Source organism: Sabethes cyaneus, chromosome 2 (genome assembly GCF_943734655.1).
Source record: "Sabethes cyaneus chromosome 2, idSabCyanKW18_F2, whole genome shotgun sequence".
NCBI lineage: Eukaryota > Metazoa > Arthropoda > Insecta > Diptera > Culicidae > Sabethes > Sabethes cyaneus.
This window is the reverse complement of record NC_071354.1, coordinates 221,257,668-221,281,427: the sequence shown is the minus strand read 5'-3', so window position 1 is coordinate 221,281,427 and position 23,760 is coordinate 221,257,668. Positions and strand designations below refer to the sequence as shown.

The window sequence follows — 23,760 nt, the reverse complement described above, 5'->3', positions numbered from 1 at the left end:
GCGTACGAAAACCTTAGTTAAAAATTTGGCCCGAGAATTTTCACCGCATTAACTCACCTTGCTCCAAGCAAACCCCCAAAAGTGTTACCACATTCGGATGCGATCCAAGTTTTCGCATAATTTCCGCTTCCGCTTTCAGATCACCGTGACCATTATCACTACGCTCGGTTTTAACCGCCACAATCCGCGTAGTCCCAAAGTGCCCAGCCAGATCATCCGCTTCGGCCTTCCAAACCTGACCGAAGTTTCCCTCGCCAAGCAAACTTTTAAACCGTAAATTCTTCCGGTTGAAGTCCCGATCCGTAATAATTGACTCATCCGCTACGCTCGAAGTATCGGACTGCTCGAGCCGTACCACGGGACTGATCGGCGGTTGCCCATCCGAGATGTACCGCTCGAGATCGTGCGAAACTTTATGTTCGCGTTTGCAGACCGCTGCCTTGATCACGTACAGGATGATGATCACGATCGGTAGCATACCCAGTCCGGCAAGGATAAACGTAGCGGTGTTCATTTTGCGCATTTCGATCACCACATCGCTGTTGTGCTGCAGCAGGACACCCTCGAAAGCGATCGCCGGTTTCTTGGTGGCGGTGGTACCGCCTCGGTTGTCCACGCCAGCCGGAGGGGTGTTGTAATCGACGATGGTGGGCACCCGGGACTGGGGGATTGGATCGCGCGTCAGTTTCGGTAGGATGTGCGGCAGGATCGGATTGAACTGGGTGGCGTTTGATGGTTGTTGGAGTGTGCGGAAGCGTTCGTCCGTTTTGTAGGGCGGATCCGTGTCCGCTTCGGGTTGGGTGGTGATTTCGACTTTGGTGGTTGGAACGGTGGTTGTCGATGTTGACGTTGTGGTGGAAGTTGTAGTCGTTGTGGATGGAAGAGTTGTAGATGGTCGCGAAAATGGAGCAGGTGCTGGAACTGTTGTAGTGGAGGTAGCCGGAGTCGTTGACTCCGGTGTACTTGTCGTGCTAGATGATTCGGGCGGTTGGGTTGTCGTGATCTCTTTAGTCAGTTCAGTACTGGTTGTAGTTGTAGTCATTACAGGTACGTAGATTTCAGTGCTTGAATCCGCCAGTTCAACTTTGGTTTCAACCGGCGACATCCGTTTCACGGGGATTGGCATCTCCGTCGTTGTCGTCGTAGTTGGGCTTGTTGAGAGATTCTGAAAGATGTGATTTATATCTGGGATGGATACCATGTTCCTGCGGTTTTCAAAATCTTCCATATTGATCTGAGTCGTCTCCGAAACTTGTTCGGGCTGCGAAGTCGTAATTGTCGAAACGTGCTCGGGAACAGATTGATAGCTGTTGGGGTGGTACAAATCTTCCGGGGTAGCGTCATCCGGATAGTTGATGATCAGTTTTGAGATCGCTGCCTGACCCGTGGGACTAAACAAAGCCGGAAGCTCGTCATCCGGTTTATGATTTGCCGGTATATTTTGTGTCGAAGCAACTGTGGTGGATGTTGTCGCGGTTGTTGACTCTTCCACATTGCCAGCAGTCACCGTCGAACTTTGCACCATTATTTCAGTCTTGTTCAAAGAAGAAAAGTTTGCACTCCTGGAGAAGACCTGCTTCGAATCAACAGATCCTTCCGACAAATTACTCAATGCAATCATTGAGTTTGTTAGTGAATCTGCATGTATGGAACTAATGCTAGAAGCTGTCGTCGTAGACGATGTCTGCACCGGAGTTACTGCATGCAGTCCATCCTTTCCATTCCGTCTTAAATAGTTATTGAATGCTACAATATTCCTACTTTGATAGGCCAATCGATTTTGCCAGAACTTGTTCTTTTCGGTGGAAGTTTTCGGTGCCGAAACCTCCAAAATCTCCTGCGAATCATCTTTCAGTTTGGTGAGTCTCGTTCCTTTCGGGTTGAGCACCTGATTGCGAGAATCGGCATTCCGACTGGTTGGAATCAACTTCTGTCCGAAAAACTGGTAAGGAATGAGATCGCCATCCTCCACGGACCGTTCCGTGGTCGTCGATACGGTCTTTCGATCTCTTGTCCGCTTCGTTCGTGGTTCATAGTACGAACCTCTCGCCAGTATCTGCTTTGCCGAAGTCAACTTTGTACTTTCGACGCTCTTATTGTTATGTTGCGCTACCAAGTTACTGGTCTCTTTGGCAAGTTTTATCTGAGGCGGTGCAGCAACCTTCCCGTTTCGAGGATTAACCACGTACATTCCGTGGATGGATTCGTCAGTGTCGAGAAATTCTTCCGGTCGAGCACCGGGAGGAATGATAAGATTCGACTCCGGAGTGCTGCTGTCTTCCACCAGATTCACGGCTGGATTACTGTGTCGATGAAGCTTGAGTACCGATGACGGAACGTATTCCTTCTGCCAACGATCTCTTGATAGGGCCGTCCGACGGGCTTGCAGAACCGACATCAGCTTATTGTCCCTATTAACCGAACGCCGCTTTGATGGAGTGAAGGTCGCCGGCGTTGTCGTAGAAGTATCTGAAAAGGAACGAAAGAAACATGGAATTAAAATCACTCATCGATCATTGACTTACTCAAGTACACGGATGGATCAGCATAAAATCAATGGCTCGTGAATATCGCATAAGCATTCAACCGATCGACAATAACACTTTGCAATAAATCAATCAACAATAGCTACTCTCCACTATAACGGGTCTTCGAAAGCCGCCAACAAACCCATATTCCGAAATGAGCCGATCAATTAAACCTGTATGCGCGCACCGGCTCGCTCATTGATGGCGGCCGGTGGATTGGATGGATAGCCATAACGGCCGGACAGACAGGCAACGCAGCGCGATGATGATTATTCAAAATATTCTGCTCACACCCGGATCGGGGTTCTAGGTCCTCCGGTCACGGGCCTTCTTCCCCGGTATCGAACCGAACTGATGAAGTGTGATTTGTTTGCATGAGTGTGCAATTTCGCACTTCAATACCGTCAACTGGCGGCCGGTCCGCCACAGTAGGCTGATGGCGCGGCGGCAGGTTCAGACCAGTCCAATGTATTGTGGCTACCGACAATAATTAGATACCATTTGCTCGAGAGGTGCTAATAGTGGTACTTGGCATAGACGGGATTCCGATACTGAGTTTGGAGTGCGGTTCTTTTCGGGGTAAGAGGTAAGATCAATCGTCGACTTTATTCAAGACAGCAACGTCTTTTTGACTTCGCTGGTGGTGATTGAGTAATCTGTTAATAATATCATTTGTCAATTCAGAACCAACTAGTGCGTGAGAATAAATTAAAAATTCAGCAGTGAAGTTTTTTATTATTAACTAATTTTTCGGCTTTGCACTGAGATGAGGGATATCTTAATTACTAAAAATATACTAATTTGCCCTTCTGCCAGACAAAAAATACAACTGTTTGTAATTAGATCTAGACTTTGTTGGTTTTAACTATTTATGATTACCTGTCTAACGGATAAGGCTACCGCTTTTAGAAGAGTCTCAGAGCCATACATGTTTATTGTAAATGGATAATATGAAATATATGTTCACAACATATTTTTTGTCATTTTGGCACTAAAACAGCATTGTTCTGCCCATGTAGTTATCAACTTTCAAAAACAAGAATAGGTAGATACATGAAAATTGCGAAAAAGAACATCTAGAACAAATGACCTTCCCTAAAATTTTTCTGTGAGTGATTTATATAACCTGGGAGTGATAACCTGGGATTTTTGCCTTTTGACCCAAAACGAACAATCTGTTCGACTTTGGTAAAAATGCGAGAAGGTCGATTACACGGGTCTCGGACACTTGGCGTGAAATGAGCCATAGAGTAAGGAGGGGTAAAAGTGCGATGCAGGTAAAAGTGCGATTCAACAATTTATCGGTGCAGATTCCGAGTAAATTTTCTACATTGGCATGGATGGGTGACTACTTTGACAGCTTGAATCTAACGTAAACTTTGGTTGCTTACGAAGCATCGTTGCTGAGTTATGTGCAAATGTTATTTTAAGGCGGTTTTGATGTAATTTTTCGTTATACGTTTTACATCATTCAGATATCTGTTTTGAAAATACGGCGAAAATAATTTACAAAATATATTTCACTTTTCCGTAATTTTATCTAACCCCGTCAAGCGCCTAGCGGGGTAAAAGTGCGATTCACGGACGGGGCAAAAGTACGATTCATGGACGAGGCAAAAATGTATAGCTAATTATATACAGCTTTAGGTACTATATTACAGATACTAGAAATGAAAGATCTGCAGAAAACTGTGTGCTCTACAGATGTTGGCCGAAGAAAAACAATGTGTTTCCGCTGATGAAACAAAAAACAAAGGTTTGGAAAAGTTTCGATCTAACGGAGGCTGCAATAAACCAGCGCAAAATAGAAAAGGTGCAAATTGAGAATATTCCTTATCAAAACATAACGCAGATTGAAGATAATATGGTTTTGTTAGCTACTGCTGGGCTAATTTCATAGATCCTAGCTTCGAACTTTTGCCCCGCGGTATTCGAACTTTTGCCCCGCTGATGGGGTAAAAGTGCGAATCTGCACTTGATCAGAGGAAAGCAGAATTTATTTTGCAAAACACTATTACCGCAGATGATTTATAGTTGAATGTGAAGACATTGAGCTACTGCGTCACTATAAAATATATTATGTTGTTGTCCTTCTTTATATCTCACGAAAATTGATGACAACTTCAAACATCGCACTTATCTTGCCCTACTGTATATGAATTTTGTAACAGATCTAATCTGTTAAAATATTTGCAGGAACATGGAAAATGAAAAAAAGATTAGACTTTTTCTTGCTTGATGCTTATCTAAATCATTCTTTTGATATGAAAATTAAATGTTGAATATATTTAGAATGTAATTTTATTAACCTACTTATGGCGTAAAATAGTTAAATAAGTATTAGTGCTGATTAATTCTAGCATTTTTTGGTAAGCATTTTGTATTTTGTGATGCCAAAAACAAATATTTTTACCGATGCCAAAATCAGAGTATTTTAAGATAGAAATCTCCCTCGCTAGCTGGGTGCGCTATTAACAAAGTTCGAGGAAAAAAATGAAATCTTCAAAATAAATTGACATGAATAAGAGCCATTTCTTGACCTGGCTTCACGTTTGTCCGCACAGTCAAAAAGCAAGCTTGTCGTGCAGAAGCCATTTAATTCTATTCTTTGCCATCTGAACATATTTGCTCTTGTCTGCTCTCTCATTGCGCCGTCAAGGCACGAAACTTGATTTGCATTAGCCAGTCCATGACTGCATATGTCGCTTGTTTGCAGGGTCATGTAGCAAACAAAAAGCCTGAGCCTCTTAGTTGGCCTCGAATTGCGACACTACTTTAACAAGCCAGACGTCGCATGTTCGAGTCTCGACTGGGAGAGGCTGATAGAGTCAATAGAATCGTTTCACTAACCCCTAAATTGTCCTGCATTCTTACAGCTGGCTGCGAAGTCTGTCGTATACAAACAGAGGATCAAGTTTCCAAATCGGAATGTAGCACCTAGAATTTGGCAGCACTACGCAACCACCGCAAGTTTATCCTGCTTCTCTGTCTCGAAGCAGTAGCAGCCGCATCAGCCACAACCACAAGTATGTTGAACGTAATCAGCGTCCGTGCCCGGGAAGCAAGGCTATTATTACACGGAAAATGTATGGAAAAATTGTAGCTTAAAAGTTTCCGTTGATTTTCACCATGTAGCGATTGTAAACAATCTTTTCAAGGAAGTTATAAAGTTGCTGCATCTTTTATGAATCGACTTGAAACTTTGCTCTACATTGCAAGAACGATTTCAAAATAGTCCAGAAGAATTTTTCGTAAAAATTTACAGACAGGATATCTTTTTATAAATCTAGAAAATTTACTAGCATTTTGTTTCAAACTTGATAAATAATTGGAGAATAAATAACGGATTTAAAAGTAAAAAGGACATCTTCCTCAATCAGTGTTCTCTTTTATGTTCATCAAAGAAACATTAAACAACGATAAAAATAATAGAAAAATGACAATAACAAATAAATGGTATTTTATTTTTTCAAATGTTACACCCAAGTCGCGAACATATTCTGTACGCGGTACTACTCTATTCCGGTAAGCATAGTCAAAGATCACGGGGCTAACTGAGCACTTGTCTGTATTCACTTTCAATCCACAGTTTTCGCAGTGTACATGCCAACGTGTCCTAGGTCGAGCTGTCATTTCAGGCAATCATCCATGGACTTGAGAGGTGAAAAGATTTTTACGTCGTTGGCGTAAATTAGAATACTTGAGCGGGAGATATCATCAGGCAATTTGTTCATTAGAATCACGAACAACTGCGGTCCTAGGTGACTGCCTTGTGGTACTCCAGAGTCTACAGTAAATGAGCAAGATTTGTTGCCACGAATTTTAACAAATTGTATTCACTGCTTCAGATACGACACCAACCAGTTGTACAGTGAATCTCGAACGCCAAACTCTTTTACTGCCTCCACGATGCTATTACTACTAACGGTATCAAACGCTTTAGTCATATCGATATATACGCAATCCACTTGAAAGCCTTTTGAAATGCAGTCCGTAACCATCGGTGTGAACTCACACAGGTTTGTAACCACTGATTTCTTCTTCAAGAATCCGTGTTGCAAAAGAGAAATACATCTGACTATATTGTCGTAAAAATGGCTGTAAACTAATGACTCGAAAAGTTTCAACTCCACGATAATTTTCTACGTTTCATCTGGCGCCTTTTTTATGTATCGGAGTGATGTGCGATATCTTGCAGATTCCCGGAAAATGATCGGAGGCTAACGACACATTTAACAAACTGTTATGAGCGCGAAACACAAATTCTTGCCGAAATTGCTTGAGGATGCTATTTGATGGCATATTCGGACCAGCAGATTTGTTGGCATCGAGCTCACGAATACCGTGTTCCACACAAACCTGGGACAGTTGATATGGTATCTCATCATTATCAATAGGAAATTCTCTGATACTACCATGAATACACTTTTGAAATATGCTGCAAAAAGTTTAATTGACGATTGAACATCGGTAGCTGTAACACCCTATTTAACACGATCCGGGATGCCGACACTTTTTCTCCTACCATTCACAAATTTCCAGAACGATTTTGGGTTGCTTTTTAAACGGGCTTGAGCACTTCGACGTACACTTGTTACGCTTCGCTATGTGCTGCATTAAATATTCTTAGTATTTCTTTATGTTGGGGTAGAATAAATGCCTAATGCGAAAAATGTAGATTTAGGCAAACTGAAAAATTCTGGATAAGAGTCGAACTCACAGCTCTCAATCTCTAGTCGTGTGTGTTGTTTAACCAATTATACCACTAAGCTGTCTCACTACCGCTAAGTCTATATGTTTAGCCTAATATCAAGAATTTTTCAGTTTGCCTGAATCTACATTTTTCGCATTAAGCATTTATTCTTCCCCAAGAGCAAAAGTAAGCCGACTGCAATACGTCGTTAGAAAAAAATAAAGTATTTGTTTATAATTGGTCACATTTTCGTGTGATGCTGAGCGACATAGCCGCTTCAAGGCTAGTATTTTTGCTTTCAGCGTCGGTGTAAACCATTCAGGATAGTTGTGCAAAGATCTTCGCCGTTCCGTGATCATCGGAGAATAATAAAAGTAAATGTTGTAAATTACATAATAGAATAACAGTGAATTGTAATCAATCCAATTCCCGATTAACACAACATTTACCGAATAGACATTCAAAATGTCAATTGATCGAGAAAAGTCATCAGCACGTTGTTTATATTCTTCGTCACTTTGGAAAACGTCTTCTGATACGAACAAATCATTGCATTCAATATTCGCAAGGTCCAAACATTTTCAAAATCCATTGCATTTACATTTATCGTGAGATACTACTTCCCAGATAACACAAGATCGTAATAGAAAGTGCACATTAAGTCGTATGCATGTCCATTTTACATTGGAATTGCATAATGATTAGAGTATGTCAAGGCGAAGTGTACAATAAGTTGTTTGGCAGTCGTGCGTCTCGTCATATACAACTTATTGCTATGAATTGTAAAGCAGTATAGATGACTGTAACATTTAGTTATATCTTAATCGTATATTGAGGATTATTAAGTTGCGTGTTCCAAAAATTGTTGTACAGAATGCTAGATAAAATTATCAAAATTTTTGCACATATATTGCCTCCACTTTGATACTTATATGTTTTTATGTGGTGTGAAATATAACTTTTTCGTGCGGATATGATTTCGTATCTCTCAGTTGCAACCGAAATATACAAACTAAATTGTTTACTGGGTTGCACAAAAAATATAGTTTATATCCGAAATTGCCCTTGAACCTTAAATTTCATGAAATTTAGTATCTTCTCAGAAGACAAATGTTTTGAAATAATTGTTTCTCTAGGCGTTTTCATCAATTTTTTCTTTAAAAAGCGTGATAAAGTTCATTGACTTTATCGACCAATTTGAAGCTCTGGTACCATTCTACAATTCGTTCTTTGGCGTGAAATGTGAAACAATTTAATCTTAAACATAACTGGTAGAGTGTTGAATTAGTGTCTGAAAACTGCACGAATTCATATATCATGCATAGCACACTAGACCACCGCGTGCGACGGAAACGCTTTGACACGCATGAAAATCAGCAACAAAGTTGTGGGTTCGCTTTCACTTGTAAAATTCTACAAAGCTCAAGCCACTTAGGGTTATCCGCAGTCAGCAACTCTTAAGCATGCAGTGTGTAAAGGTTGCATTTTACTCGGTTCAGCACGCTCCACATCACACCATTCTGATCGATTTGGTTTATAGCGACCATAATTAAATATCGCATAGAATAATTAAGAAATTTTCGCCGATCTCCGTTGGTTTACAGCATATCCAGACTTCATCAGTGTCTGCTTAAATATATTCATTTAGTCAACCTCAACTTCAACAGCAATCGGGGCCTGCCACAAAAGACGATCATTAAGACTGTCACAGTGGCCTTTTAACCCAATGCCCTTCTGACATACAAAAAAATACAATTTCTAGCAAAATCGTTTAGTCGTTTCTTATGACAGGAAAACCGATTGATAATAACTTTGTTTCTACGTTGACAACCTAAATAATATAATATAATATTAATAAATACTTGCAGGCGTCAGGCGATAGCTGAACAGTAGTAAGCTGAAACGTTACGCGATATAATCAACAGTTTCATTATTTCACCGAAAATTTTCAACCAAGCCTAAAGATAGTGATCTTGCGGTGACTTAAAATCAAAGAGTTCGAAAACAGACTCTGAAATAGCCTGTCGTAGGCGAAACACGTATCTGTCAAGAATAAATATAGATACTAGAATTTAATTGGAATAGTTTTCTTTTTGTTTAATTTCAGGAGCCAAATGGAAACTCTTGCTCTCCGACCGATCATGTCCTGATTGACGGTTGGCACTCTTGGGATGTCATCAACGTACAGTTTTTTCGGGGACCGAATGTCGAATCTGACCACTATGTCGTCGTGTGTAAAATTCGCGCAGGATTCTCGAATGTTGCGAAAACTCGCAGACGACGCTACGTTTCAACATCCAGCGGTTGACGGCAGATGGCGTGGCATCGGAATACGCTAGAAAACTTAATCAACGAGTTGCAGAATAGCGGGAAGGAAAGATAAAAGTGAACCTCCATGGTGCCATTGAAACAACTGCGAGAGAGATAGTACTTAGGCACGACGCGTGAAAGACCACGTAACAAAGAAAAAAAAGGTAAAAACGGCAGAAATAGGATAAGAATGGTGAGTAATGGCCACCAACAGAGGGGGTTAAGAAGGCAATCAGAGAGTTTAAAAACGGTTTAAAAAGGTAAAACTGCTGGAAAGGACGGTATCCTGGCTAAACGTCTAGAAGCGCTGAGCGAGCGACTGTACGAAGCAATCTACATCCTGACAATGATCCGGATCTAAGGAGAGGAACAAATGCCGGAGTAGTGGCTGTGCACACTTACAAGTCCCGAGTTCGGTAAATTTGACCGAACTCTGAGCAGCACAACGTTCGCTAAAAAACTTTTATGATGCCGTAAACGTCGATTGGCTCCACCGACAATTTTACCGAACGTTCGGCTGCTCAGAGTTCGGTAAAATTTGACCGAACTTTTTAAGTGTGTGTGGCCTCATTTGCGCTATTTTTAAAGAAGGATTATATGCATCATGCCTCAGCTGCAAGACAAATTCCGAGAGTAGAACTTGCAGACTCATCATCTGTTTGTGGATTTTCAGGCGGAGTACGATTCAGTCAAATGAAATGATCTGTGGCACATAATGCTATAACATGGTTATCCGCATGGTAGTTTGCAAATTCGCATAGAACTGACACTCTACAGAACACTAATTTTCTTGGCGGCCTTTTACGGACAAAAATCATGAACGCTAAAGGAAGCTGATCGACGAGTGCTTGGCGGTTTTGAGCGTTAAATCCTCTGATCAATACTTGGTGGCAAAATAGAAAATGGGGTCGATAATGAACCGTCGCCACTAAAGTAATGTAAGTAGGTTAGTTAGATTACGTAATAATGCTGTTTAAATTAGATGTTTTTGCCAAGACATCTTTGAGTCAATTGTTAAAGAACAACTTCTCTGTACTTATGAATGAATGAATATAGTTCACCATACATAAAACGTTGATTTATTCCGGACATTCAAAATACAAAATACTCCAAACAAAACGGAGCTCATACACCTATTGATTGAAAAGCCTCATTTAAAATGTTAAAATTTACGTTCTGACCCATGTTCCAATCATGGCAAAAGTTTGAATACCTTTTCAAACAGCGTTACTTGTTCAAACTCCATTCATTATTTTCGAACATCGGCGCAATAAAATGATTCCTTAGTTTGAGCATCCCACTCACTCACCGACGAACCAATGAACGAAATATCGCTTGCATTCTGGTGCATACAGCCTGCGTCTCCATTCCTTAGGTATGCATTGACTCATAATTTGTGTGACACTTATTGGGGGAGAACCTTTCGTGTAGATTCGTTGCTGCAGCGCAGCATGAACTGTCGATGGCATTTTTACTGCATACAAACAGCAGCAATCATAAAAAAAAAACTTGTTAACATAGCAGATCGCGACCTAAAAATAGCTAAAGCAGTCATCATTATTAGAACAATGGGCTGGGTCTCGACTGGCAGGCACAAGTTGCTGACTACACCAGATAATCTGGCGGCCGGTCGCCGAAGCTTAGGGGGGGTGGTTGTGTCGGACCGGGCGCCGTCCGGCACAGGCCGCGGAGAGTTAGGGTTCACTTGCCTGAAAACGTGAAAATCGTGATTCAATTGTCTGCCCGACTCGATTCGGTTCGGCTCGACTCGACTCGACTCGACTGTGCAAACTATCTGTCGAAACTTTGTTTGCTTTTTACTTTCAATGTGCGATGCTTCGTGATGATCGTTCGTTGCTGGAGAGGCGAGGAGGGTGAAGCAAATTGACTGAGAGCACGATTTCTAACTTCTGCTTGGGCAGCCGCAAATTCATGTGAAAAAATCGCCTTTCTGATAAGATTATTACCGACTGACAGCACACTGCTAGGAATAGATCCGATACTGCGAAGACGGATTGACGGCAGATGACGACGGAGTGTGACGTCAGCCTGACAAAGTGATTGTTAAGTAGTTCAAGTTTTCCTTTTTGATTGTAAATAATAGATTCGATATTGGGCACACCTTACAATCGACGCAATTCTCACGAACAAGTAGTCGCAGTCGAGGCAGTAACGGTGAACTTCAACCTGGGAGCCGGCCCGGCTAGCTGCTGTTTGGCAGTGCCAGTGGTGGAAATTAATAACGTTTTGCTCGGTCGATTATGCCAAGCCAGCACGCCGCAGTTTGAAATTGGAATGCAGCAATTGGATTAAATGGCCATTCCTACTTTGGTAACCGTTTTGATTGGTTGATTTGCAAATCGGGCTGATGATTGGCTGAATTGCTAGAGAAATTGAATATTAAACAAAGGTAAATTTTTCGAGTTATGTTCACAATATGATAAATTTTTGAAATTTGCAAACATTCGTTCACGCAAACGTTCTAGCTGACGGTCCTGGCTGTCATTTATCAGGCCATAGATACCATACATAACTCGTCAAACCAGATATTTTTTAAGGAACTTCAACAGTTTCATATGCTTGAGAATATCTGCCATCTCTCCTCTTCCGGTTGCCGGGTAAAATTCCTACTCCAGAAGCTGTTTAAAAGCTGTGCGTTCATATTTATAGGTTTTGTCGTCCATCAGCACACAACCGAACTTCATCAGTATTGTGTCGACCAGTTTCATCTTCCTTTATTTATCATCACGATTTGGAATAACTTCCATTTTATAAGTCGACAGTTCGATTAGATTTTTAGGAGATCTCGGACGGAGACGTATTGGGATTCCACCTAAAAGCGCTGACGATAGTCTTTAGCCTGCTCAAACGTCTAGACGTATGTTGTCCTCACTCGCAATCGCTATTTTTCTAGGAATTACAAGAACAGAGACGCATAGTGTTGTATGGGCCTGCAAATAAAAGTATATTTTCGACAAAGGGAAACCAGAAATATCGGTTTTATTGCCAATGGAATCAATTTCCTTCAGGTAGAAATAAAACACCATGCGTCTCCATTGCCTTATTACAACTTTCAAACCGGGAAATGAAAAAAATGTTATTTAAAACCACATTAGACAACAGATGGGGAGGACTGAAATAAAAATGACATCACCCATAGTGCCCACCATTGTTGTTCAGATGCTGACGGACCATCAAACTGCACAGGAGATCAGCACCCGTCAGCCCTACCATATTATTTGCCAATCTTGCAATTACCTTTAAAACAAAGTCGTGCAACCATTATCATCAATTCCGAGAAGATAACGTACGTAACATCTTGACGACGGGCGCATCTTCTTCTCTAGAACTTAGTTCGAGATTTCCGCCGTGTTTGTGTGTGTGTGAGTGTACGTGTGGGGAAAACCGATCCAGGCAGCTCGGCGAAACAGAATGTTTGAGCAATTACTTTTAATAAGCAGGTTTTCGAATGGAGGCGCCACTAATTGCGTACCTTTGCCTAGAATGTTTTCAGTGCATGATGGCGGTAATGTGATGTACTAAAAATTCATTTGCACGTTTTTCAACGGACCACCCCGCAGGCACTGGCACCGGCGGCGCAGGGCGGCAGAAAACAAACCAATAACCATCGTGGATCTTGGTTAACTGATAAGCAATGCGGCAACTGGGTGTCCTTGGCGCATCTTCACCGTGGCAGTTATTACCGGTACAGTGCCTCTCATTATCATGGCGTATCGATCACGAAGTTCACGTGTAAATTCAGTTGAAGGTTGGCATTATGTTGAATAGATTGATGTTCGGCTTGACGTCTCGACGGTAGACAGCGATCAGCTTCGATCGGGTCAGCCGTGAGCAGATGACGGTCGAGGTCATCATCGTCTGTTTCTAGATTCGAGATTATGTTGCGTTGAAATATAGCATCTCGTTGCTTACGGGCAACGGGCAGGTTTGCCATTCCTTTTCACATTCCGATAGGTACGAATCAGATTCGAATTAACACACAATTTCTGGTGGAATCTGATTGACATATTATTGGTTTGCAAGTGCACATGATCTCATTAGCATCGGCGTGAAATTCGACTCGATAAACGATCGAGCAGCGAAAATCCGATTAGCATTGAAGCAAAACTGTCCGTGTTTGTGTGAATCTCACGTTGTCCGACCGAACGTGACCAGCAGGTTAGGAAGTTCGTTGGTCCAGCCCGCTGTTCGAATGAAATCATTTCTTTTCACTTATTTTTGCCGTATCCGGAAATCCTGAGACGCTTTTGTCATGACGATTTTGGTTGGGCAATATTCCCGGCGCGGCCAGCGGGAGAGAAGATGCTACTCGTCAACTCGTCATTGACCTACTAGCCTTGATCGGTTCCCCCGGTGGACTTTCACACGGAGTTTGGCTTTGCATTCGAAGCACCGAAAATGAAATTTCGTTTTTTTTTTTGCCAGCTTCGTTTTGAGGAAGTCAAATCTAGGTTATTATTTCGACTCAGTTCCCGTTGTTCATACGAAAAGGTAAAGTGGATTTGGAACTATTTCGCCAGCGGATACGTACCTATATATTTTGCTAATTTCAATCTAAAGAACTGGTAATCAAGTATTCAACTCTGGGATTTAAACTATGCCTTCCCATCGTCAATTACCTAACAAACAACGATGTCACTTCCTCTGTTTCTGCTGTCTCAAATTAAAGACGCTGTTAAAGACGATTCACATTTACAAGTTACCTCGATTACCTTCTTTCGTTAATTGGGCCTCGAGCAACTAAACACTTTACTGGTCATTAGCAAACGCTTAGCATTGTACCCGCTAGTAATAACAGCTAAATGCTCAAAACAGCTTCTGTTGAACCCCAAGAAAACTAAATTTCATGACCATCAAGCCACCGCCACTGAACAAAAAAGGAACAATCTCCTCCATCACCGATTCTGCGAGGTTTTGCTCGTTCTAGTTCTGTCCAGTGTGATTGTAAACACTGCTTTTGAGAGTCCACTAAACGGCACGGTTTCATAACGAGCGAACCGAATCAGTTCCAATCGCAAATGACTAATCTATAGCGTGTGGATTGTAGCACTTGAACATAAACAAACATCACCAGAACCATTTATCAGCAAAGTACTTAGTAGCAGTTTTCAGAACAGTAAAAACAGCAGGTACTTATCGGACGTACACATAGCCACACACAAAAAACACAAAACACAAAGCACTTGCATCCGTGACGGATCCGCAACGTCATCCTTGTCATTTGCAAACTCGAACAACAACGGCTTGCTGTGTTGGCTGCTGAAAACGTTGCCACCACTCGCCCGCCTCTACCTGCTCGTACCTACGTAATTAAGGCTTATTATTTTGTCCGACTTCCATCTATGAGTGCCTCTTTATGTTATCCGTACCTATCTCCTATTGCGAATATGCTGAGTTGCGCATAGAACACGTGACATTGGGGTGGCATTGTGACCCAATTGCAGGGATAACCCTCCGTCCGATTGCCGTTTAAAACAATACCCTTTATAGAGAACATTTGCGCTCCTCTTACATTTATGAATCACTCGGCCCTATTCTGACAGTCTCACCTTATCTCACTTTTTATGTGAGAGTACAGTGAGTAATTGTCAAAGTCATCTAGGTAAGTCTGGTCAGATCTAAATGTCGTAAAAGTCGCATCGGAGTTGCAAAATGAGGTGACTTTAACTGGGCTAAGGCAATATGGTCAGTGTTAAATCAGGCCGGACCAAGTCGCAAAATTTAAAAGAATGAGTTAATGACAGCAAACGATCAAGAATTTTCTAAGCTACATTTTACTCTAATCAGGCTACATAAACGTCGCGAACAGCCAGAGTTATGAGATGATTTCGAACAATTGATAGCTATAAACCATACAGATCAGCAAACTTTGAACACGTTTTTCTCGAAATAAGAATTTTGTCACTTGGCTCGGTCTGATATAACAGCGACCATATACATGGGGCATGGCTTAACTATGAGCACTTTTGGACAATCTGGGTTTCCCTAAAAATAGCATTTTAAGCCTCTAAAGGTAATTTCAACTGTGGACTTCGCTGGAGTTTCAGAGCCATATACAAAATTTCTTTTGAATTGACGATAGGTATGGGTAACGGGTGGCAACTAAAATTTTGGAATTTTTTCGCAGCTCTTATGCTCAACAATAAATGAGCTCATTGATATATGAGAGTATGTATGTGCTAGCTCTCTCTCTTCTCTTTTTGTTAATATTTTTTGTTTTGTTTGCCGAGTTTTGCTAAAAATGGCGTCGAAACAAGAAGAATTTCGGGAGCGCGCTATACACTTCTACGAACTGCAACAGAAATCTCGACAAAAAGTATACGGCACAACATTTAAAAAGCAAATATGTTGCGGCTTCGACTGTTTACCATATCCCAAGATGCCCAACTATTACTCGCAGGCAAGGTAGCGGAAGACCAGCCAAAATAATGGACGCAGAAGGACATCGTTCTCTTTCTCGTTTCTTCAACAACAAGCGCTCTGGTTTGGCTATCAATTAAAATGCACCAGACGAATGTTTGAAGAAAATTTTGATCCCGTTTCTACAAAAACATCATGCAGATGGGCAATACGTGTTTTGGCCGGATAGAGCATCATCGCATTACGCCGAAAAAACACAATCGTTCCTGAATACCCAGTCGATCCCATTTTTACCCAAAAACCACAACCCGAAAAATCTGTCTCAGTGCGCCCAATCGAAGATTTCTTCGGGATTTTGAGTTCCTTGGTGTACAAAAATAACTGGAGAGCCACGAATTGCAAACAGTTGATTGGTAGAATCAAGAGATGCATTCGCAAAGTTGACATGACGGCCGTACAACGCCCCTGTTTCGACGTCAATCGAAAGCTTCGCCGGACAGCCGAATACAGACCGTTTTCAAATGTACATTAATTTTTTTTCAACAACGGATAATGTATCTTTAATTTCAGTAAATCAGATCTTCTTCATGTATCTTTGTCTTTTTTGACAGCTTGTTAAAAAAATTCCAAAATTTTAGTTGCCACCCGTTAATTTTCAGTTTTGTAATACAGGTAGCAAAGCCATGGGTATAAACGTCCTTCAGAATTTAGCCCTTCTTTACCGACAGACTTCGCAGCCGGTTATTAGAGTACAGGAAAATTACGGGACCAGTGCAAAGATCCTATTAACTCTGTAGCGGCAACGCTCAGTCGAGAATCGAACATATGACGACTGGCTTGTTAGGCCAGCATCGTACCCCGGAGCTAACTGGGCGGGCATATAGGTATGTAATGTAGGCATGTAAATTAAAAAATATCTCGGTAGATCGTTAGACATGAAACACGAGAATTTGGACTATTTTAACCTGACACTCCTCCTCCTAATGACTATTTTTATGAAAAAATAGTCATTAGCTTGATTGCATCATTTTTACGATGTTGCTTGTTAGAGGAATAATATTAAAATCTCGTTATTACGGCTGATAGTATTTTGAGCGGAAAGCAGGCAATTTATAATAAGATCTATAATTGTGACTGAAATTAATATGTTTTCCATTTCTGTTTCTATTCGTGAAATAAAATTTTTCTTTATTGAGTTGTTAAGCTTGAAGAGATGTCTCGAAACGCTAAACAAACCGTTTCAAATCAGACCGATACGCCTAAAATCTCTTTCCCTGATTTTCTGTTCAAGTGACCTGCACGTAAATAATAAAGACAGTCCCACCATATGTGCAAGGGCTTTACCAGTCATGTACTGGACTTACATCATCAGCACGCGGTCTTTGATATTGTTCTATCAGGCATTGCAAGAACAAGGGTGTAGCTACAGGGGTGCGCGACGTTAGGCATACGGACATTAGGCATAATGCACAATAGGCATAACTTCGCTTTCCTATGAATACGCACTTGACCAGAATATCGCCCTGTCGCAATGCAATGGCAACCGAGGCCGCCCATTTAACAGAAATTCATTTTGCATAAAGCTGTTTGCTGTCGTTTGCCATAAAACATTAGCATAAGTATTAGGGACCATTTGGCAGAACAATAATTGGCATAACGACTTTATTTCCGTAAAAAGTATCACATCTGTCTACGTTTATTTGTTTTCCTTGGTCTACCAGCTTTTGTTAGTTTTCCCTAGCCCTCGCGACTGACCGGGCTAGTATCAAATGGCCGAATAAAAAATACCCGAAATCCAAATGCCCGAATTTCAATAACCGTCACAGAAGGCCGACATTGTAGAAGAAAAATATCTTATATCGAAAATGTCTTATGTCGAAACCAAAAATGTTGCATTAGCGGTCGCCTATTTTGCTCTGTGTTGTGTGTTTACGTTTTTGAACTTACCTCAAAATCTAATATCTCAGTTTTTAGCAGGGCCGGACTGGGACCCAAAGGGCCCACCGGGCTTTTGAGATTAGGGGCCCCAGTTTGCAATATTCTCATGATAGTAAATTAGCACAAAAGGCACTCACTCAGGCACTGTCGAGTGTTGAGTATTGGGAGAACGGGCAGCATAGCGGCTCGATGCTCGAGACAAAACAAACTCAGTCGTTATTAGGACCGAGTTACCAGCTTTTAGCGTGTGCGTCATATTAGCGGTTCACGGTACTTTAGTTTGGACGCATTTTTCTTCAACCCAATCTTCGCTACTTTGAGTTTTAGTTTGTTCTGCCACCATCACAGATGCTGTTCTATTGACAATGTCCATTTCATTGGCAAAGCAAACCAACTAACTAGATTTGCTGAAGATTATGCCTGTGTGTTGCTCCTTTCATAACATCCTGTAACGGCGTGTTTACAAGCCCACATGAGGGACCATCACGTTGATAAAGTCCCCTGCGAGGTTAGAATGGCCATGATTTTACGGTCGATGGTATCATACGCAACTTTGAAATCAATGAAATAATTGTACGTTGAATTCTGTATTCATGGGCTTTTTGGAGGATCTGCCGCAGCGTGAATATTTGATTCTTTACTGACCTTACTTCAGTGAACCCGGAAGAGTACTTTCCACATTCTGATGAGTGCCACTGTGCATCTTTGCCAGCAATGCAACGTTTTCCTCCTCTATCACCCATTTATATTTCTGCAGATTTTAAGTTATAGGGTTAATGACATGCAAAATTGCAAGTATCAAATAGGTAAGCTGATTTTATAAATGATAGAATGTCAACAGTTCAATATATATGAGTAGCTTACTGCGACTACACGTCACAACAGAACAGTTCATAGTGCAGGTGATTCCCGTGCCGAGTTATAGCTATCCCTGGAATTAAACTCTTGGATTCTCCTATAAGAATCCTGCTTCTATAAGCAAGGTATTCTGTGCGAATCCTCTGTAGAACTTCTTCACACGATTCCAATGTGAGAAATGCCCGAGACTCTGCGCGAATCTTTTTGGTTCGTCCTGGTAGAACTGCGGAAAAAAGAACCCACCGTCCAAAATCGCCAGTACGAAGAGCACGTGCCCGCTGGTCCAGAGGAGAGGTTCGTCAGCAACGACACACGGAGTTTCTACAAAACGGTCAGGTGTAAGAATTTTGCCATGCCTGTGATGTACAATGATAGTGCTGGCAACCTGCTTACTGACAAAACGACGGCAGCCAGGTGGAAGAGTATTTCCAGACGCTGTTGAATAGAGAAGTAAACACGAAGATCAGCAGGTACAGGATAAGAATTTTGAGCGACGGCCGAACTGTGGAGCCACCAACACAGGAGGAGGTCAAAAGAGCAATCAGTGAGCTGAAAAACGGTAAGGTTGTTGTAAAGGATGGTATCCTAGCTAAGCTTCTAAAAGCGGAGAGCGAGCAGCTGTACGAAACAATTCGCCACCTCATTGTCAGGAACAGAATATGGGAGGAAAATAAATATCGGAGGGGTGGTTGACTGGCCTTGTTTCCCATAATTTTAAAAACGGACATCGACTTAAGAGTAAAATTCCTATAAGGTGCTCTCCCTATCCTGTGTTTTAGACTGAGTCCGTTAGCTGAGTTCTTCGTCGGCGAGTATCAAGCAGGTTTTCATGAGGGTCGCTTCACGATGGATCAGATATTTACCCTGCGTCTAGTAACTGACGAGTTCCGGGAGTACAACTTGCAGGCTCATCATATTTTCATGGATTGCAAGGCGGCATACGATTCAATCAAACCAAATGAGCTGTGACAGTTAATGCTAGGACATGGTTTTCCCACAGAACTAGTTACGTTGATTCGTGTAACGCTGGATGAGTAAAAATTATGAGTCAGAATAGCAAATGAGACCTCACGTGCTTTTTGATTTTGCGGATGACGTCGATATCACCGAAATCAAAAGTAGAGCAGCGAAAGAAGCCTTTAGGTCATTTATTGAGAAATTGGGACTTACCAGTAACACCGCTAAAACGAAGTACATGGCGTTTAAATCCAAATGGTGTTGGTGTCGAAGAGGAACTGAATATATTTTGGTATACTCGTGACATGTGACAACGATGTAAGTCACAAAATAAAACGACTAATTGCAGCTGCGAATTGGCCCTTACGCAGGCATTACATTTTGTAGCTGAAGTCACGTTGCTTGCAAATTCGCATAAAACTGACGCTCTAGAGAACACTAATCCTCTAGGTGGCCCTTTACGGACATGGATTATGGACGCTAAAAGAAGCTGATCGACGAATGCTTGGGGTTTTAGCGTAAAATTTTGCAAAGTCCAAAATGGCGTGTAGCGCAGACGCATGAACCACGAGCTGTATTAAGAATGTAAATATGCTATTATAATGAAGATAGTACAGTGTGACAGTCTGCGCTGGGCTGGTCACGTGTCTAGAATGCCCGACGAAAGAGTAGCCAAAATTATTTTAAGCAGACAATCAAGAAGAGGCCTAAGACTTCAGAGTAGACATCGCACTGATAGATGTGCTCTTTCGAGGATGATGCACGTTCAACTGGTGTTCGAGGGGTTTGAAGAAAGGTAGCCAGGATTGAGTACAGGAGGACCATAATTCATTCGGCGCAGGATCGATAACAGACCATCGCCACTGAAGTAAACTAAGTATGGAGCTTAAACCGACAGTTCAATATTTATAAGTAGTCAAATAACTGCGGATGAAATATTAATTCTACTTTTAAATACTCAGAATTGAAGCTGGTAATATTTTTGGAGGTTGGACCCCAACAGCTCTACTTATATGATTTCATGAATCATGGGGCCCCAGCAATCAAACATTCGTGAGTTAAAGAAAAAGTTTAATTGAAATAGAAAGTTTGGTTTAAAGTTCGGGGCCCCAAAAGTCTCATTTGAAGCTGAATTTTCAATCATCAAATCGGTTGATTTCATAAATCATGGGTCCCCAGCAATTGAACATTCGTGATTCGTAGAAAGAGTTTAACTGAAATAAAAATTTTGGAAAATCTCATTTTGTGTAACGACGAAATTTTTACTGGGACCCACCGGGCATTTGCCCCTGGTTTTTAGGACTATTTTGAAATAATGAACATCTCCATGGAATGAAAAATTAGCCCTGGTGTCGTTACCAACTATGTCAAAGGAATTTGTCTTTTATGGAATAGTCTTATATCGAGGTTGTTTTATAACGAGGTTGTCTTATATCGAGGTAACCCTGTATTGCATGAACCTAAAATCATCCATTTTGAGTTTCGATAAAGTGATTTTTTCCAGCACTGGTACAAACAGTAGGGTATAGATGATTGATACTTCTTTCTTTCTCTTTAGCGCAAGTCAGTGACACTCATTATAAGGTGCACCGATTTACCGTGTCAGTAGTAAACGCTTCCCAGATGATTCAGAGCAAGGTGACCGCAGGCCATGAGTGTTTACCGGCGACCCGTCACCGGAGGCGCCGGCCACTGCGGGATAGCGGTTATCCCTTAGACACATTCCAGCGTTAAGGGACACAATTCGCAATTATTTTTACTGTGGAAAATGGGTTCTGTTGTACCAAATTTATGACAGATATGTTGCAAAATAGATGACAAAAATGAGATCCCCCATTTTCCACTTGTGTGCCAGGGATTTGATGAAGTGGAAACTGATATGCGAAGTAGGGATATTGTCTCGTAACGCTGGAATGTGTCCTTAGTTGAATCCGAACGAGCGACAACGAGTAAGGACAGTATATACCCGTCATTTGAGCAGGACGAGGGCCGGTAAAATTTTCTATGACATTTGACCATTCGAGTTAATCCGACTTACCCTATTGGACCTCTTACAAGCTAACGGGAGATTGCCTAACATCCATAATGTCTACCATACGTTATGCCTTCCGTACATTACGCCTGTCGTACATTATGCCTATCGTCCATTATGCCTATCGTCTATTATGTCTACCGTCCATTATGCTGAATATATTTATGCCTGTCATCCATTATGGTTATTGTCCGTATGCTTATTGTGCCTTATTGTATGCCTAATGGGGTACACTTCGGATACAGACAAGAGGCGTTGGCTGCATATTGGCGAATTGGCTTTTCCAATTTTCTTAGTTTGCTAAACTCATTTCGGATATCATAAAAATTTATGTAATTACGATTGTCCCACCGCTGTCACCAAATAATGTAACACGGGCTCACTAAAATGTAAATAAGCGTCAAAAAACAAAAATTGTTCACGAGTTCTACTAAGACGCTCGGAAATAATTTGTAATTTCCTCGTCTATTTCATCATGAATAAAATTGTACCTACTTTATTATCAAGTAGCTGTTATCCATGATTTTTTTAGGCGAATTTAGGCCGTTACAAATATTTTATAAAGCTTTTGTTCTTCCGGTGTTGGGCAACTGAAGGAAGCGGGGGGGGGGGTCTCCCAAAAAAGAAAAAGAGGACTGGAAAATCCTCTACTATCTTATCGGGACATCGGAAAACAACTCGGAATCGTGCACTCAACTAAGAGTCGTGTGGTTAAACGTTGCTACGAAACTCTAAGCATCGACCGGAAAGAGAAATGCGGTCAGAATGGATGTTCTATTAGTGATCAAGATCACAAGCGTGTCGTGGAAGTGTATAAGGAGCATTCCAATGCACAATGGGCAAAATCGACCGAAAAAACTTTTTGTTGCCGCTGTTTTTAAGGGGTAAAAAGTATTTTTTCTAATGTAAAAAACCACGAGAAACCGATTGGTGATGGTCTCAACGCGTGGAAACGACGGGGAATAGCCTATTTTGTCCCATTTGCCCCTATTTTCTAATAGTTTCGAAAGAATCATACAGAAACTTTCTCTAATTTGAAATTCTATGGTAGGAAAAGAAGAAGAATGTTAGGAAAAAGGTATATGAACAATTTTATTTTAATGCGAGATAATCTAGTAATTTGTTTTGTCCTATTTTACTTAAGGTTTTTGTACCACAGGTCGAAAAAGTCAGAAGATCGAACGATGATCAAACTTTTCACAAAAATGTCGTCTAAGGAAATGTTTTGCCTTATTTTGCCCTACAACTTTTGCTGTAATCTGAGAATGTATTAATAGGAAAAGGAGCAAATGGGAAAGCGCCCCGATTTCCTTCAAATTTGATGTGTTTATTCCTAGTCGAAAAATTTTAGACCCATATTAGGATGCCGCTTCCTGAGTTAGGATGGCTTCAAAAATTATCATGTTGGCCATTCTTTCCTTCTTCAATGTTTCATAGTTTTTGTAGTTCGGAATGCTTTGAGCTACGAATATATTTTCTGAAAAGTTGATTGAAATATCTTTTATTTAGAACCAAAATCATTAAAATTGGTTCAGTGGTTTAAAAGTTATGAAGTTTTGAATGAAATAAAATCGGTAAGCATGACGATTTTTGTGGCCACCCTAACTCAAAAAGGGGCACCCTAAGCGTCCAATAAAAAACATGAGTCAACATTTTTCAACTAGGAACAAACACACCAAATTTAAACGAAATCAGAGCATTTTCACATTTGCACCTTTTCCTATCAAGATATTCTCAGATTCCTGTACAAGTTGCAGGGTAAAACAAGGCAAAACATTCCCTTTCATGACATTTTAGTGAAAAACATGATCGTCGTTCGATCTTCTAACTTTTTCAAACTGTCCAACAGGCATGACTTTTAGAAAATCTGTGGTAAAAGTATTGAATGGGCATTTTACCTGTAGTTCAGAAACCTCGAGTAAAATGGGGCAAAACACACTTGTAGATTATCTTGCATTAAAATAAAACTATTCATATACTTTTTTCTCAACATTCTTCTTCTTTCCTTACCACAGAATCTCAAATTAGTAAGAGTTTGTACATGATTCTTTCAAAACTATTAG

At 41.1% G+C, this 23,760-nt stretch overlaps 1 protein-coding gene across 2 annotated transcripts in view; it reads right to left on the bottom strand.

Moving 5' to 3' along the window:
- The window catches only part of LOC128738445 (mucin-5AC), a 245,579-nt gene that overhangs the window by 8,674 nt on the left and 213,145 nt on the right, over positions 1-23,760 (bottom strand). For both annotated transcript variants that reach the window (XM_053833578.1, XM_053833579.1), the window contains exon 4: positions 58-2,469. In XM_053833578.1, the coding sequence (XP_053689553.1) occupies positions 58-2,469 (2,412 nt within the window). The remainder of the gene's footprint in view (positions 1-57; positions 2,470-23,760) is intronic.